The sequence below is a fragment of the Peromyscus eremicus genome, unplaced genomic scaffold, assembly GCF_949786415.1.
Source record: "Peromyscus eremicus unplaced genomic scaffold, PerEre_H2_v1 PerEre#2#chr22_unloc_1, whole genome shotgun sequence".
NCBI lineage: Eukaryota > Metazoa > Chordata > Mammalia > Rodentia > Cricetidae > Peromyscus > Peromyscus eremicus.
Window position 1 is genome coordinate 2,864,261 of NW_026734286.1, and position 17,828 is coordinate 2,882,088.

Below are 17,828 nucleotides of genomic sequence, written 5' to 3' on the forward strand. Positions count from 1 at the left end.
TTTTTGGTTCTTCAAGTCTTGATTCTCCAGTCTTGATTCATCAAGAGCTTGTGGGTTTGGCAGGTCACCAGTGCTAAGCAGTTACATAATATTATTGTCTTGACAAATGCTCATGTTAAAATGCCTTGCAAATTCTCATGTTCGTATTCATAAATTAAGGAGTGTGTCTGTTAAGAATTACTGAAGAAACAGAGGGAAGAGGACAAAGATGGGGACGGGGAATTTAAAAGACTAAAATTTATTATAGAAATACATAAAACTATCAAAGAAAGGAAAACGACCAGTTGAAACTGCTTTTAAAAATATAATCATTGAAGTACACAAGAAACTTTAATAAAACACACAGAATCTATGTAAAAATAGAGGCTGGGTACATAGCACAAAGATTAAGGGTACTTGCTGCTTTCACAGAGGACTAGAGTTTGGTTCCTAGCACTCACCTTAGGGCACCAAAACTGAATCTGACTTTAGTTCCAGGAGGTCCTACACCCTCTCCAGACCCCAGACACTTAGATGCATGTGCATATATTCATACACAAACACTGATACACTCACAAATGATATAATAAATTTAAAAATAATCCATATAAATGTCACTCTGGGCTGGGCAGTGATGGCACACACCTTTAATCCCAGCACTTGGGGAGGCAGAGGCAGGTGGTCCTCTGTGTATTCAAGGCCAACCTTGTGTATAGAGCGAGTTCCAGGACAACTAGGACTATATAGAGAAACTCTGTCTCGAAAAAAAAAAAGTCATTTAGGAAAATGATTTTTTATGTAAACGTAATTACCAATGAACTAATAGTTTTTTTTAATTTGCTATGTAAGAGACACAGAAAATATTACAATAGAACAATAACTTTTATACTTTTATCACAGACACTGAAAAACCTGAAAAGAGAAGTCAGTGCTCTTAGCTACTGAGCCATCTCTCTGAAGCAACAATTTCTTTTCTTTTTCTTTTCAGATTTTTTATTTGTTTATGCACATGATTGTACAGGTACCTGGAGAGGGCCAGAAGGTGTTCAGAACTTCTGGAGCTGAAGCTAAAGTTAGTTGAAAGCCACCCAATAAACATGCTGGAAACCAAACTAAGGTTCCTTGGACAAGTAGCAAATGCTGCTAATCACTGAGCCATTTCTCCAGGTTCCAAATAATTTCTTTAAATGCTAGCCATTGTTGAACGCCATTTCTTAGGAGTCTGTCTTTCCAGTGACAGGAATGGCAGACCAGAAAATTATGCCAATATTATTAAGCAAATCTTACCTCCAAGATTAAAAACAAAATGGCAATAATAAAAGTCTTGTACAAGAATGGATCAAAGATCAAAATGCTAAAATTTTTATTGTACTTCTTTCAGATTATTTCTAAAATATTCTACACAAACTTAAATTCTCTTTATAAGATTTAGCTACGTGAAAATGTTTTACAAGCTTTACTTCAACTGAAAACCACACAGCTTTATTTTTTTTTTCATTAAAATTTTCATTTGGTTGGAACAAGTTCACCTTAAAAGTCTCAAGTGGTATTTAAATGTTCTGTATTGGATACTCGATTTTGCTAGCGTCCTACCCTAGCTGTAATAAACAGACAGGCATTAAAATATGTATCAGAACAGGATTTCATCCTGAATATACTTGTATATTGGGGCTATCTATGTGTTCTTTTCCACTTCAAAATTTTCATTTTTTTTCTTGTTTTAGCACTATATTTATTCACTTCATTTGTATGTGCGCACACATACATTCAATGGTGTGCATGTGGAACTCAGAAGACAACTTTTGGGAACTGGGTCTCTATTTCCACCACGTGACTTTCATAGTTAAAATTGAGATCATCAGGCTACCTAAAAGACCCTTTACTAACTGAGCCATCTCATGGTCACCCAAACTCTTTTTTCATACCTCACAATAAAAGCAAGTTAATCACAGAGGGCCACACTGTTTATAGTTGAGCAAGTTCTTCACTATGATACCTTATATGGGTTTGTGACGGTATGTGGGACACAGACGCTTTCACAGATTGCTCACATGGACAAGTTTTCTATAGTGTGAATTCTTTCATGCTTGAGGAAATTACCACAATAAGTGAATTCTTTCCCACAGTGTTTACATACATAAAGTTTCTCTTTCATAGAATGAATTTTTTTATGAGTATAATAGGAACTCTGACTATTAAAGGTTTTCTCACAAAGGTTACATGCAAAATGCTTCTCTGCAGTGTGAGTTTTTTCATGACTGTTACGGGTACTGGAAGTGGTGAAAGTTTTTGTGCAATGCTTACATGTATAAGGCTTCTCTCCAGTGTGAATTCTCTCATGACTGTTACGGGCACTTGAAGTGGTGAAAGCTTTTCCACAATGTTTGCATGCATAAGGCTTCTCTCCAGTGTGAATTCTTTCATGCTTGATTAGATCACCAGAAAGAATGAATACTTTTCCACATTTTTTACATAGAAAGGATCTCTCACCAGTATGAATTCTTTCATGGCTGTTTCTGTCGCTGGAAGTAGCAAAGGCTTTTCCACAATACTTACATGCATAAGGCTTCTCTCCAGTGTGTATCCTTCTATGGTTGATAAGATAATCAGAACGACTGAATGCTTTCCCACATGTTTTACATACAAAGGGTTTCTCTCCAGTGTGTATTCTTTCATGACTGTTACGGTCACTGGAACTGGTGAAGGCTTTTCCACAATGTTTACATGCATAAGGCTTCTCTCCAGTATGAATTCTTTCATGGTTCATAAAATGACCCAAACGTTTGAATGCTTTCCCACATTTTTTACATACAAAGGGATTCTCTCCAGTGTGAATCCTTTCACAGCTATTATAGTCATTGGGACTAGTGAACGCTTTTCCGCAATGCTTACATGAATACGGCTTCTCTCCACAGTGAATTTTTTCATGAACATTATCAGCACTGGAAATAGTGAAGATTTCTTCACAATGTTTGCATTCATAATAATTCTCTCCAGTGTGCATTCTTTGGTGCATGAGAAGGTATTTCAACTGAATAAATCCTTTCCCACATTGCTCACAGGCATAAGGCCTCTCTCCACTGTGAATTCTTTCATGTTTTTGAAAGCATGACAAATATCTAAATGTTTTTCCACATTGTTTGCAAATGTAACACTTCTCTACAATATGAATTCGTTCATGACTGATAAGGTGACTGGAATTAACAAAGGCTTCTCCACATTGCTTACACACAAATGGTTTTACTTCAGTATGGATTCTTTCATCTATCTGGCCATGTTCGTAGTTTGTAAAGGCATTCTCATTGTGCTTATTTCCAGTATAAGTTCTCTCCTGATCCTGATCACAATGGAGATTCCCACAAGCTGTATTACATTGTTGATTTTCACAGGATTTCTCTCTGGAACTTTCATGTACTTGAAATGACTCAGAATGACCCATATCTTCCCAAGATTTCTCATGTTTAAAAGCCTTCTCCACAGGTTCCTTATCCTCAAATGGTTTCTCTTTAGTTTGATCACTGAGGTGCACATCTGAGGGTAAATTACCAAGGAGGTTTCTTACACACAAACTGTTTTCATATAATGTTATAACAGGAGGAATGTCCTCATTAACAATATGTTCTGGAATCTCTTGCTGGGTTTTTTCACACTGACTATCATGTTCATATTCACCATCTTTCTCAACCACCTGACTTCTGAAAAAAAAATGAGAAAAGCATTATTGGAATTGGAAATAGTGAAGCCTTTTTCATGTTTTCATTAGTAAGATTTCTCACCAGTGTGAACTCTTTAGTGTGTGAGAAGGTATTTACAATAAATGAATCCTTTGGTGCATAGTATATTTTTGATTAGGCAAAGAAAGTGTTGGTGACTGACTCTAGTGGTCCACTATAGTTATAATACTCCAAAGGCAAGAGCAGGAAGACTCCAAATTTAAGGTCAATCTGGGCCACATATAAGGATCCTGTCATGAGTAAATACATAGACTGTTCACTTTCATAAGAATTATGAAGAATCTGAGAGATAGCTCAGTAGTTAAGAGTACCTCTTCCTCTTCAAGAAGACCAAAGTTCAGCATCCCTATGGGTGGGTTCACAGTGGCATATGACTTCAGCTTCAAGGGACCTATAGCCCTCTTCTGGGTCTATAAATCCTTCTCAGACATGTGTGGCATGCACTCACATGAAACCACACACATACATAAGTTGAAATGATTTATGAACATAAAAGGAGAAAATTTTCAGCCAAGGTCCTGGTATTAGCATAAAAGAATAACAATCACATGACATTAGGAAATATGACTCCACTTAGGCATTTGAAATACATAACATGTGCTGGTTGGATTTTTATCAACATGACACAAGACAGGGTCATCTGAGAAGCTGGAACTTCAATTGAGAAAATGGCTCCATCAGATTTGCCTGTGGGTAACTCTATAGGGGAGCTTTCTTGAATAATGAGTTATGCGGGAGGGCCTACCTTACTGTGATTGGTGCCTCCCCTGGGTAAGTGGACCTGCATTATATAAAAAAAGGTAGCAGAGCAAACCAGTAAGCAGTGCTACTTCATGGTTTCTGCTTCCAGGTACCTGAGCGGCTTAAGCTCCTGGCCTGGCTTCCCTTGATGATAGATATTGACATGAAGTGTAAGCCAAAATAAGCCCCTCTCTTCCCAAGTTGCATTTGGTTGTGGCATTTATCACAGGACTAGATAGCAAACTGAAAGAGAAATTGATACCAGGTCCATGGGGTATTACTGTTACAGACCTGACCATGTTGTTTTTGGAAGGACTGTGATAGTGCTTAGAACTTTCAACTGGAAAAACCAGAGAATGCTTAAAGTTTAATGATCTGTTTTGGCAGATTGGAATGTACGAATGTTAAGAGCAATGTAGACAATGATAGCCTGCCTTGTCAAGTTTCAAAAGGATGTCTGAGAGAGACCAGGCTGCAACTTACGTTACCCCCTTGATCACCAGGGTTGATTTGGCTGATGTGGCTGGGGAGGGAGTGCCCCTTCTACTCTCACAGCTCCAAGTGTACCCCTCCTGAAGCCTTGTGCTTTGTCAAAGAGGATAACCTTCCCAGAGTAGAAGAACAGCAGTCTTGAGTTAATGGTATATGAGTAGCTGTGCTCCCATGCTATAACATCCAAGCAAACCCTCAAAGGGGTGTTTAAGAATACCCCCAAAACTCTATCAGAGTGGTTCAAGAGATAGTTTGTATTACAAATCTACGCTTTCTGGTCAGCTAGGGCTGAAGAATCAGCTATGATAAACAACCAGCATTGAGGTGAAATCTTTAGAGATTTCAGTCAGCACAAATACCACAAGGGGCCAAGGCTGCACTTCAAACTGGGAGGAAAACATGGCGATGGGTCAAATTCTGTCAGGTGGTATTGATTTTGGCAGCATGAGAACGATAGGAATGAAGGGGTCATGGAGAGAAGCTGAAACAGGGGCAGGCAAAGGCCAGGATATTTCGCTGCTGAAGGTGAACCCCAGGTGGAGTGGCAACATGAAGAACGAAGGGTTTGAGAACAGATGAGATTTTGCACCAAAGGTCAAGGTTGGAGTTCCTGAAGAGAGTTCACAGTGAATGGTGAAGCTGTAACCAGTATGGACCCTAGCATATGAGAGATGTCAATACCATGGATGACTGCCAAGGACAGCAGCAGTCGTAGACTGGAGCCAGCCTGAGCCTGTGAGTCAAGTGATGTGTGCTGTGTATGGCAGAGACAGAAAAGTGTACCCTAAATCCTTTGGAGATGAGGATACCATGAGTGAAGCCCAGATGAGGCACAGTGAGCTACAGAATTTGGTTAACATTGAATTATGGGTTTGCTTTGATCTAATTGTAACTGTGCTCTGCTTCTTCCGTTTTGAAATAAAAAGTGCATATCTTATATTTTATTTTACAGGAGCCCACAGAGGAGACATTTTGGATTTAAGAGACACTTAATATTGGAGTATAATTTTTTTAAGACTGTGGGATTCCTAAAGTTATGCTCTGATTTATATTGTGGTATTAACATGAGATCATAAGACAAAGAAGAAAGGAAAACTTATGGTATAATAGTGGTGAATCTGTATGTCAAGATGACATGGAGTCAATTGTGCTGGTTAGGTTCCAGTTGAGAAAACGGTTCCATTAGATTTGCCTGTAGGCAAGTCTGTGGGGGTATTTTCTTGATCAGTAATTGATGTGAGGGCCTAGCCTACTGTGGGTACCACCCATGAGCATATGGGCCTGAATTCTATAAGAAATGAAGCCGAGTAAGTCTTGAGGAGCAACCCAGTAAACACTGTTCTTCTATAATCCTGTTTCAGTCCCAGTCTTCAGGTTCCTGACCAGCATGAGCTCTGGCCTTCACTTCCCATGATGAGTGACTGGGATCCTGAAGTCAGGACAGGAACCTAAACAAGTTGTCTTTTGTCCTGGTGTTTATCTCAGCAATAAAAAACGAATTAGAAACAGCTCTTCTGAGGCTAGTGAGGTGACTCAGAAGTTAAGAGGACTGATAGCTCTTCCAGAGGAATCATGTTTGATTCCCAGCTCCGACATGGTGGCTCATAACTATCTGTAACCAGGAGATGGGGATCTTATGCCCTCTTCTGGCCTCCAAAAGCACTACATGGATGTGATACACAGACATACATGCAAACAAAGCACACATAAAAAATGATTAATTCTAAAAACCAAGATAACAACAACAAAACAGCCCTTATATACAATGCCCTGAGAAAACATCATTAAAAAATACATCAAATACTTTTGAGTATGAGGCAAGATTTTATGTAATGAACCACTGAAAAATCTCACATAGCTAAACGTTTTATCACATTTGGTGACATTCAGAAATTACAGAGACAGGATAATCAAATTCTGAATGCTCACATCCAATGCAGTTTTATAAAATCTATGTTAGAATGAATTTATACTTAGATATGATTGGATAATTTACTAGGTTCTCAGTTGTCCTATCATTCCCAAATGTTTGATGTAAATTCCTCTCCTTTGAGTATAAATTACCCCAGATTTCTCCTGAGATTCTGGTAATCCTCTTCAACATCTTCTTGTGTTTTCTCTAGAAGTAAACCCAAAGAAATTATTGTGACACAGTCAACATTATAAAAATTGATTACATTCTAAATCTTATGATGTGACCAGACTCATTAAATTCACACGTTCCCTTTCAATATTTCAAGCCACAAACCACTTATACACATAAGCAGGAAAAAGCTGAATAAGCAAAGGAAGCATAGTGTGTTATTTTACCTATGGAGATCAGGTTCAGAAAGTTTTCCTTCATCACATCTCTGTAGAGCTTTCTTTGACTAGAATCCAATAAAGTCCACTCTCCTGAGGTAAAGTTCACAGCCACATCCTCAAAGGTCACGGGCTCCTAAAACAGTACACATTTTAAGATGGTTGGTTTTAACTGATAGGCTGACAGGATACAGAATCACCTAGGGCATATGCTTCTGAAGACATTCCTAAGTGGCTATGCAGATGAAGGTTAACTTGAGAAACTACAGTGATTACGTGAATTAACGTGAGGAACCCCACTCACACTGTAAGGGAGGAGTCTCTGATTTGTATGCAGAATTCTATTGGAGGAAGAAGGGAGCTGAGGAACACAGTCGCTCATCACTCTATCCCTGATTGTGGTTGTGATTTGGCCATCTGTTTTCACTCTTGCTTTAAGGTTTCTGTCATGATTTATTGAACCCTTCAACCATGAGAAGAAATAAACTTTTTGACCGTGTTTTTTTTTTTTCTTTTGTGAGAGGCAGAAGAATTGGTTTTCTTAAGGCAGAGAGAAAGAGAGAGATCAGCATACTAGAAAAAGCAAATCTGAATAGATCATTTTGTAGATATTGTAAAGACAAAAAAAATGATGAAAGAAATGCTTACAGAAGAGGCACAGCTCAGGAAGGTTCAGAGGGGAACAAGGACTCAGTCTGTAACTGAGGTGGGAACCATTACTTTGCTATTTTGGTCAAGAACCTAGCTTCATTCTGCCCTGGGCCCAGGAACGTAAAAGAACTTGCGTTAAAAAATAATGAAGCATTTTAGTAAATGAAAAGAGTGTAAGCAAGCTTAAAGTTTTAGACACGAGGTGATGAGAAAGCAGCTATGATTGGTATGAAATTAATTCTTGGTACTGGGACAATAATGAGACAGGCAAGCACAGAACAAGTTAAGCAATCTGAGACTTTACTTGGGTTTTGCACCCAGTCCTCTCTGAATAATGCACCTAGCACCCTGTGAATATTCGTCTTTGAAAAATCTTCTGTAGGTAACCTTGGATACAGCCAATATCAGGTTTCATGCTTTAAAAATGGCAATATGTAGCCAGGCGATGGTGGCGCACGCCTTTAATCCCAGCACTCGGGAGGCAGAGGCAGGCGGATCTCTGTGAGTTCGAGGCCAGCCTGGACTACCAAGTGAGTTCCAGGAAAGGCGCAAAGCTACACAGAGAAACCTTGTCTTGAAAAACAAAACAAACAAACAAACAAAAAAATGGCAATATGTTAGTCCCTCTAGAAACACCTTATTAATCATATATATATATATATATATATATATATATATATATATATTCAATTACAGTTCGGAACACATCTGGTAACAATGGAAAATGGCCTGAAAGTAATGAACTACTTTGGAGCACATGTACCATAAGGCAAACTGTGTTCTCAAAATTAAAATCTAAAGAAAGTCTTTTTGCCATTTTGCATCTGAATAAGGCATATGATTAATATCAGATGCATGACGGGAAAGGATACATGCAGTGAGCAAGGCTTTCCAAGAGTAACCCTATCAGTCAAAACACAGAACCCTCTGTGTATGCTCTATCCCTTAGCAACCAAATCCTTCCTTTCAAAGCCCCAAGCATTAATTGGTGACCTGACCCTGTTCAAACCTACAGTCTGGATATTTTAGGAAGATTATTGAAGAGGGGGGCTGGGATAACCTTGGACTAAAATTACTAAAATCAGCAGCAGCAAAGTACAACATTTTCAGTGGGCTGTGCTCTGATATTGTGAGACGGAACCTGCCAATATATCTGAAGATCCCACACTTGCATCTCATGCACTTTCTGACCCTCTCTAAGGTTCCTTTCTCTCCTCTCATTGTATATATTGACTATGGTTCTACGAGCTTATACTTCTCAATAGGGAGTAAGGCCTTGTTATATATATTAAAAAAAAATGATGAGCATTGCCAGGCAGTGGTGGCCCACGCCTTTAGTTCCAGCATGTGGGAGGCAGAAGCAGGATCTCAGTAAGTTTGAGGCCAGCCTGGTCTACAGAGTGAATTCCAAGACAGCCAGGACTGCTTCACAGAGAAATCCTGTCTCAAAAAAAACCCAAAATAAATGAAAGAGAGAAAGAAAGAAAGAAAGGAAGGAAGGAAGGAAGGAAGGAAGGAAGGAAGGAAGGAAGGAAGGAAGGAAGGGAAAGAAAGAAGTAAAAGAAGAAAGAAAAAGAAAAGAAAATTGATATTGATGAGCATGAAAAAAACTCTCAGTCTGCTTGTCTTGTTAAGTTTTAAGCTTTGCTACCAATAACCCTACAATTAGAGGTAGTTAAGCCAAGTATGGCAATGCATACCTGCAATCTAGATAGTCATGAGACTGAAACAGGGGGATCACTAGCTTGAGGCCAGCATGGGCTACAAAATTTTGTCTCAAAATAAATTATCAAAAAGGAAGGAGAAAAAGAGAGATTGGCTCCAAGAAAAAAAATGTCAAGATGTCCTTCCTTTTTTTAAAATTTTTCCACAGACTTCGGGTACATTATTAATTTATAAATTGGTGATGTATTAAATTTTTTAAATGTAGGTAACCAATACTATAAACTTCCCTTAAAACTGCCTTCATTCTGTCCCATAGATTTGGTTACACTGTGTTTTTTCATTTAATTTTAGGAACCTAAAAATTTCTTTCTTGATTTGTTCCTTGATCTAGTTATAATTTAGTAATACGTTGTTCAGTTTCCATGAGTCTGTGTACTTTTTGTAGTTCTTTTGCTGATAATAACCACCTTTAGTCCATTTGGTCAAATAGAATGCAATTTCTCTATATTTGTAGAGACTCTCTTTGTGTCCTAATATTGTGGAGTTTGAAGAAAGTTCCACAGGCTCCTGAGAAGATTGTGTATTCTTTAGTGTTTGGCTGGATTGTTCCAGTACATGTCTACTAGGTCCATTGATTTATGATGTAATGTTTCTTTGGTTAGCTTTTTGTGGTCAATGAGTCATCTGGTAATAGTAGGTTACTGACATCATCCATTACCTGTAATTTTAGATCTAGTGGTATGTCTTTTACAAAATTGGGTGTACCTGTGTTTGTTGAATATGTTTAGTGTTATAATTTCCTCTTGGTGGATTATTCCTATAATGAATATGAAATTACACTCTTTATCTCTTTTGACTAGTTATGGTTTGAAGTCTATTTTATCAGATAAACAATAACTATGCCTTCTTATTCATTTGTATGGAAGACCAGTTTAAACTCTTTTACCCTAAGATGATATCTATCCTTGATGTTAAGGTGGGAATTAAGATTTTCTTTTCCCCTGAGACATAGTTTCTCTGTTTAGCCCTGGCTGTCCTGGAACTCATTATGTAGACCAGGCTGGCCTCAAACCCAAAGATCTGCTTGTCTCTGCCTCCCAAGTGCTGGGATTAAAGGTGTGTGCTATCACCACCTGGCAGGGATTAAGACAATAACATTAAGAGCTATTAATAATCAGACATAGTGGTGCACACCTTTAATCCCAGCACTTGGGAGGCAGAAGCAGGTGGATCTCTGAGCTTGAGGCCAGCCTGGTCTACAGAATGAGTTCCAGGGCAGCCAAGTCTACACAGGGAAACTATGTCTTGGAAAAAAAAAAAACAAAAAAAAAAAACAAAACAAACAAACAAAAAAACCAAACCAAACCAAACCAAAAAAGCAAAGACAACAACAACAACAAAATCAGACAAGAAGGATTTCCTCCCTCCCCTCCTAGCTCCTTGTGGTGATGTTGTGTTCCCCAAAATATTGTGCATCCTAATAAACTTATCTGGGGTCAGAGAACAGAACTGCCACTAGATACAGAGGCAAGAAAATGGTGGCACTCACACCTTTAATCCTATCACTTGGGAGGCAGAGATCCAATCACAGATCTCTGTGAGTTTAAAGCCACACAGGAAACAGCCAGGCATGGTGACTCACACCTTTAATCCCAGGAAGTGAGCCTTTAATCCCAGGAAGTGATGGCAGCAGAAAGGTATATAAGGCGTGAGGACCAGGAACTAGAACTGGTTACGCTTTTAGGCTTTTGAGCAACAGTTCAGCTGAGATCCATGTGGATGAGGACCCAGAGGCTTCCAGGCTGAGGAAACAGAATCAGCTGAGGAACTGGCAAAGTGAGGTGGCTGTGGCTTGTTCTGCTTCTCTGATCTTCCAGCATTCACCCCAATAACTGGCCTCAGGTTTGATTTTATTAATAAGACCTGTTAAGATTGATGTTACAGCTCTTCACTCTGGGGGGTCTCAGAGCACAGCCCACTGAAAATGACCTACTTTGATGCTGCTCTTTTCTGTGCTGATCAGGAAAACTTCCATATCACTAGCTGCTCACCCTAGAAGAGTAGTGGGGGCCCCTGATGTTGGAGTTCAGAGGCCTGGGACCCTCCCTCCTACTGCCTCCAGGACCTCCTCACGTTTAAGGGATGTCTCTGGGTCTCAAAGATAAAGAGGAAGACTTAATGAATAGTATCAACCACATTATGGTACCCTGTCTACCCTGGCCCCTCCACGTCCCACCATGTCACAGGACATGTACCAGTGAGGATCAGGGACTCTGATCTCTCACCTTTCACCCTTGATCCCTCAGCTTTCTGCCAGGGATTTAGAACACCCTGACTTTCAGCCAGTGATGAGCTATCACCCATGCATTCTCTGTGATTTCGACCTTAGTGGCTCCACCATGACCTCCAATCTACAATTTCTGACTCAGAGAAACCTGCATAACTGGAAAACTGGAGCTTTCATCTCATGTGGCAGGGAGTTCAGTGTATCTTTCTGCACTAGTTCTGACTCAAAGGACTCTTGTCTAAGACTGCAAGACACACACACACACACACACACACACACACACACACACACACACACACCCCGCAATGACCATGCCATTTACCTCTCACTCATACCTTAACTTCCCCTAAAGTCCCAAAGAAAACTCTGAACCTCTGACTTGTCCTCAGGCAATAGAGTCCCATAGGCCTGCAAGTTGCAAGTGTGGAATTAGGGGCTCTTTACTGCTCGGACCTGAGCCTCCAGGCAGCAGAAGCCCACCTGTCCCCTTGCAGGTTTAAGGCAGAACCTCCTCATCTCCTCCCCGTTCCACAGGCAAGAATCTCAGGGTTCATACCCCCCTTATTCTCCTGTACCCCAGTTTCTAACCCCAAAGCACAAAGCCCTGACTTCACACTAGAGGGATGATACTAATGAAACTGTGTCTCGCCACCCCAGGTTTGCGAGAAGAATCTGCTGTTACCTTGAAGACCATCATGTCATTTTTACCCCTGCACAATAGGATGAGATTTACACATCCCTCTTTGGAGGTCAAGGGGAATGCGTCATCTTGGGATTTGGGGCATTATTATTCTGCAAGCATTTCCTACAAAATACAAGTTTATACTTTGGGAGGAAAAATCAGACAGGAAGCTGGAGAGATGGCTCAGCAGTTAGGATGCTTGTGGCTCTTCCAGAGGACTCAGATTTGGTTCTCAGCTCCCATAATGGGTGTTTACAACTGAATATACTTCCAGCTCTAGTGATCCAACAGCTTCTTCTGCCCTCTGCAAAAACCCAAGTACACACCCACACATGCAAAGGAGAACACACACACACACACACCCCAAACAAAATACGTGTTTTTTCAAAAAAAAAAAAAAATCAGCTCTCAGATGAACAACCTAAAGAAGGACCTTAGGTATTGAGAAAACAAGAACTAAAACTGCAAATCACTAAATGGAAGAAGTAATGAAGATCAAGGCTGAAATTAATAAAACAAAAGTGGGAAGGAAAAAAAAAAACACAAAACCCCCCGCCGAAGTGGATGACTCAAAGGAGGATCTAAATTCAGTTCCCAGGACCAACACAGTGGATCACGGCCACCTATAACTTCATTTTCAGGGGGGAAAGCTAATGCTTTCTTCTGATCTCTGTGCACCTGCCAAACATTCTGCACATCCTTTCTTGCCAGAAAAACACTAGTTCATATATGGAAAAAAAAACTAAATATAAAAAATAAATTAAAAAATAGAATCGGAAAAATTAAGAGTTGGTGTTTGAAAAGATAAACATGACTGATAAGCCCTTAGCTAAATTAAACGAGAGAAAAGACATCCATTAATAAAATAAGAGATGAGAAAGGAGGCATTACAATAGACACCCCAAAATTCAGAGAATCATGCTAACATACTTGAACATTTTATATCCCAAGGCTGAGTATGGTGGCATTTATCTTTAATCCTAGCTCTTGGGAGCCAGACGCAAGCTGATCTTGGTCAGTCCAAGGCCAGTGTCATCAACATAGCAAGTTCCAGGCCAGCAAAAGCTACATAGCCTCAAAAAATTTTTACAGTTACCACATTAGTATGCATTCAGTGTTTGCCATAAAAGAGGATTATGCTAAGCAATCAATGTCACACCTGCTGCTTAGGAAACTCAGAAGGCCTTGGGATCTTCTTGCCAGAATCTTAGGGAGAAAAATGACCTACTTTTAAAATTGCACAGCAGGGCTGAGGATGTGGCTCACTTGGTAGCGTGTTTGCTTAATATGCAGGAACTCCCTCCCTCTGTTTCCTCCCCAGCACATCAAACCAAGTGTGGTGACTTGCAACCCCAAAACTTGGGAAGTGAACGAAAGTGGATCATAAGTTCAAGGTCATCTACAGCTACATATGGAGCTCCAGGATGGAAAAACCGAAAAATAAAAATAAAATAAAATAAAAATAAACTCACATTACAGACCCCTTCTGTTTGCAGAAGCAGCCTAGAGTAAAACCAATACAACACCAAAGAGATCACAGGAAACAATAAAGCAGATCAAACGCAAGTGTGCAAGGGCAGACGGGCAGCAACGCTCACCACCCACGTCCCTTCACAGCACAGCCCGGACTCCGCGTCACCAACCCGGTAGCGCTGCTTTGTCTGTGGAGGCGCAGGTTCATCGCGGATTTCCATGACAGGCTGGGGACCGGAATGAAGCCTTTTCACAGCGACAGGATAGGAGGGGCCTCCTGACTGCCAGCTGCCGGCTCCCGGGTGCCAGGCTCCAGCTCAGACTCTGAAGCAAAGTGCCAGGGGACTGTCTAGTCGGCGGCGCCAGGCTGCACCAAGGCCGCGCGGCCCACGACTCCAGGAGCCACCGCGCACTCACCATTTCCTGCTTCGGACGCATTCAGTGGTCCTCTCTGAGGGGCCTGACGTCAGAATAGGTGACACTGACTGACGCCAGCTGTCACACACCTCACAAAAGCTACACCGGATTCAAAAATGGAGCCAGGGGCGGAAACCCCAGAACATTCTTGTTCCTCATTTGACAGTTCCAGCAAGGAAGTAACAGCGTCCCTGATTGGCAAAAGCTGCTGGACCCGCCTTCTTATTCATGAGTAGGAGGACCAACATCCTTTCCCGTCACGGGAGCAAATAAAAATGATAGATAAAAGCAACACCCAATCGTAACCCAGGCAGTCCCTTTGGAGTAAACCTGAGGGATAATTGCATTTAAGGGGAACACCCTCTGGGATTTTAGTGCACAGACTCGCTTCCTTGTGATCAGTGAGTTCCTACTGTTTATTCCACATAAAATAGAGCCATAGGTTGGCTTTTGGACATGCTGGATTCAGTGCCCTTAAAGAAAACCCATGACCATAACAGGAAGGGTCCCAAGTCAATGAAGACACAGTACAAAGAACTAGGGCCTGGTGTGCCAACTAAAGAATTTGTGATAAATGCACTAACTGAATGAATGTATAAAATAGAATTACCTGGAAGCAATATTCTATAAAAGATTCAGGAGGAGGAACAGATCTTGAACTGGAGACAGACCTTACTTTGCCCCAGATCAAAAAGATAACCTACATTATCAAGTGTAAACATATCCTCACACCTTAGGATCACACACACCACTGCACAGGAAACTTCACAGAGGAACATTTCCTGGTGATAAGGGAGAGATGCCAAATAAGTTGACCCCCTCGAACTTCCTATGACTTCCATAGCTCCTTCTACCATGAAATCTCTCCTTCAGCACCTTAACATTCACAAGAGGGACAAGGTCTTCCACAGTCATATTAAAGTTTTAGCCAATGTAAACTATTAAATTCACAAATACTTTCTCCAGGGCTCTATCTACTAAAATGTGTCATTAAACCTGATCATCACAGATGTACTTCCTGTGAGAGGAAGAGAAGAAAGGAAAGTGAGGACAAGAGGCAATAAAGAGATGACTACGGAAGGAAGGAAGGAAGCATAGCATTAGTTGATTAAAAGGCTCATCTTTTGACAAGGAGTTGAATTTCAATTGGTTTGCATTGCAATCAGAGTCTGGAAAAAATCTAAACAAAAAGAAACATTGTAGTTAAATAACATCATAAACCAAAAGACATCTTCAGAACAATCCACTCAACAAATATATATATATATACATATATATATACATGTATATATATGTATATATATATATATATATCCTTGTCAGTCGCACATGGGACTGTTTCCGAAAATCAACCACGTATTAAAACATAAAGTAAGTCTCACCAAATACAGAGAACTGTAGTAACAATCAGCACTCTCTGACCAAAAAGGGATAAAGCTGGATATCTTCAGAAATAGAAACTACAAGAAGTAAATAAACTCACTGAAGTTAAACAACATACTACTGAATGATAATAATAACAAGAAACAAAAAAAACTCTGAAAAACTAAAATTGAATGAAAGTAAAAACACAATATATATTAATTAGTGCAGTCAACTGAACAAAAAACACACAACACATAAAAACCCATGGAACCTCAAAGCCCATCCCACAGTGACACACTTCCTCGAACAAGGCCACACCTCCTAATAGTACCACTCCCTATGGGGGCCATTTTTCATGAAGTCTCTTCACGGTAATAGGAAAGAACTAAGACCCCTAGAACCAAAACAGAGATGATCCTTTAGGTTCTATTATTTTTTAAACGGAAAGATATAACTTATCCCTATGATTTCAGATTTTCTTAAGTAACTACTTAAGTTGGTAACTAATATGCCTAAAAACAAATCCAAAATGTTAATATTTCTTCAAAATAATTGCTTATAGTTTCCAATAAATATGTCAGATTTCTAATTAACATATCAAGGTTTATATCAAGTTTATTTGAAAATCTTTCAGTCAAGCTTTAGTTGTGTTACACAACCGTCAAATTTTATTTTAGTTAAAAAGTTTTTTATGTATTTATTTTATTTTATATGTATGAATGTTTGCGTGCATGTATGTGTCCTCACCTTGCTTGGTGTTTCTGGAGTTAGAAGAGGGTTGTAGGTCCTTGGAACTGAAGTTATGGATAGTTGTGAGTCACCAAGTGGTTGTTGAAAATTGGATCCCTGACCTTTGAAAGAGGAATAATTGCTCTTAAAAACTGCACCATTTCTGTAGCCAGAACAGCTCAGTGTTAAAGAAGGGTTTCTTTATTCTTGGAACAACTGTCCTTCTAGGTATTCAATACCCACACTTGGAAACCTGTACCAATATGGACTAGAACCAGAAGAGTAATATTTGGACTCTATCTCCAGGTCAAATAAGTCTCATGTGACTACGAGTGACCTTGAAATTTCCTCCAAGTCAAGTAAGTTTCCTGATCTCTAGATCGGAGAGACTCTGAGAAGGAAAAAAAGAAGTTCAATCTAAGCAGTGTACATTCTGCACAAGGGAGAATCAACATAGAGAGGAAATGCCATTGGTGTTCCCAAGAGAAGCTACATGGTCAACAAGGACCCTGACTCATCTCAGCAGTTAAAATAACTGGTAAAAGGCTAAAGGAGCCTCGGTATCCTCCCAAATTCCCAGTAACTAAAGGAATGGAGTCTAAATTAGCCTTACCTGCAGCAGTGGTAATAGCAATAATACAATTATTATTATTATTATTATTATTATTATTATTATTATTATTACTACAATGGTAGTTCTGTTGACCCATGAGGTCTTATACACCAGCATGAAGGTATAACAAAAAATTACAGTGATTGGTATAAAACAAAACAAAGCTAACCTACACTTTTAAAAGGAGAAATTAAAATTCAGGCATAATTTAGGCCTTCCCCTTAATTACTGTATAAGAGCCACTGATATACCAGTTAGGACAGTCACAGCCACCCCAAGTATAATGCAATGATATGCTATATACAAATTCTTTTAGATAGGTTTATTTAAATCTGCCTGTAGTTGTGTCCTTATTTTGTGCTCTGGTTTTCTTCTTTATTTTTCTTTCAACACTGTTGGTACTCAGCTACCAACACTTCCTTTTCATCTATTCCACCAACAGATACTTTCTTCAAATTTTTTTTTGTTTCTCACATTTTAATATATAATCACAAGATGTTTTTTGTTTTGTTTGCTATGTGCATGTGAACATGAGAGTGTTGGTAGCAATGGAGACCTAAGGAAGGTGTTAGATCCATTGGGGTTGGAGTTACAGGCTCTTGCAAGCTACAAGACTTAGGTTCTGGGAACAAATTCCACTCCTCTTTAAGAGCCGTAAACACTATTGACTACTGAGCCATCTCTCCAGCCCTAAGGCTG

At 39.7% G+C, this 17,828-nt stretch overlaps 1 protein-coding gene across 3 annotated transcripts; it reads right to left on the reverse strand.

Moving 5' to 3' along the window:
• Positions 1–1,318: 1,318 nt before the first annotated feature.
• LOC131900694 (zinc finger protein 14-like) lies at positions 1,319–14,557 on the reverse strand. 3 transcript variants are annotated; one of them, XM_059252016.1, is made up of 4 exons: positions 14,423–14,557; positions 7,257–7,383; positions 7,011–7,065; positions 1,319–3,674 (listed from the first exon to the last, which is right to left on the reverse strand). In XM_059252016.1, exons 1-4 carry the CDS (start codon positions 14,441–14,443, stop codon positions 2,027–2,029), a joined length of 1,851 nt encoding a protein of 616 aa, XP_059107999.1. In that variant the 5' UTR covers positions 14,444–14,557; the 3' UTR covers positions 1,319–2,026. The 3 variants fall into 3 exon arrangements, with proteins under 3 accessions (XP_059107999.1, XP_059107998.1, XP_059107997.1); XM_059252015.1 differs by lacking the exon at positions 14,423–14,557 and adding an exon at positions 14,176–14,406; XM_059252014.1 differs by lacking the exon at positions 14,423–14,557 and adding an exon at positions 14,131–14,406.
• Between the last annotated feature and the right edge of the window lie 3,271 nt (positions 14,558–17,828).

Excerpts from the sequence above, each read along its gene's own strand:
- LOC131900694 (XM_059252014.1), bottom strand. The coding sequence starts at position 14,226 with ATGGAAATCCGCGATGAACCTGCGCCTCCACAGACAAAGCAGCGCTAC. Across the intron at positions 7,384-14,130 it reads GCTGTGAAGGGACGTGGGTG|GAGCCCGTGACCTTTGAGGA; the intron begins GTGAGCGTTGCT and ends GTACTGTTTTAG. Across the intron at positions 3,675-7,010 it reads AATCTCAGGAGAAATCTGGG|AAGTCAGGTGGTTGAGAAAG; the intron begins GTAATTTATACT and ends TTTTTTTTTCAG.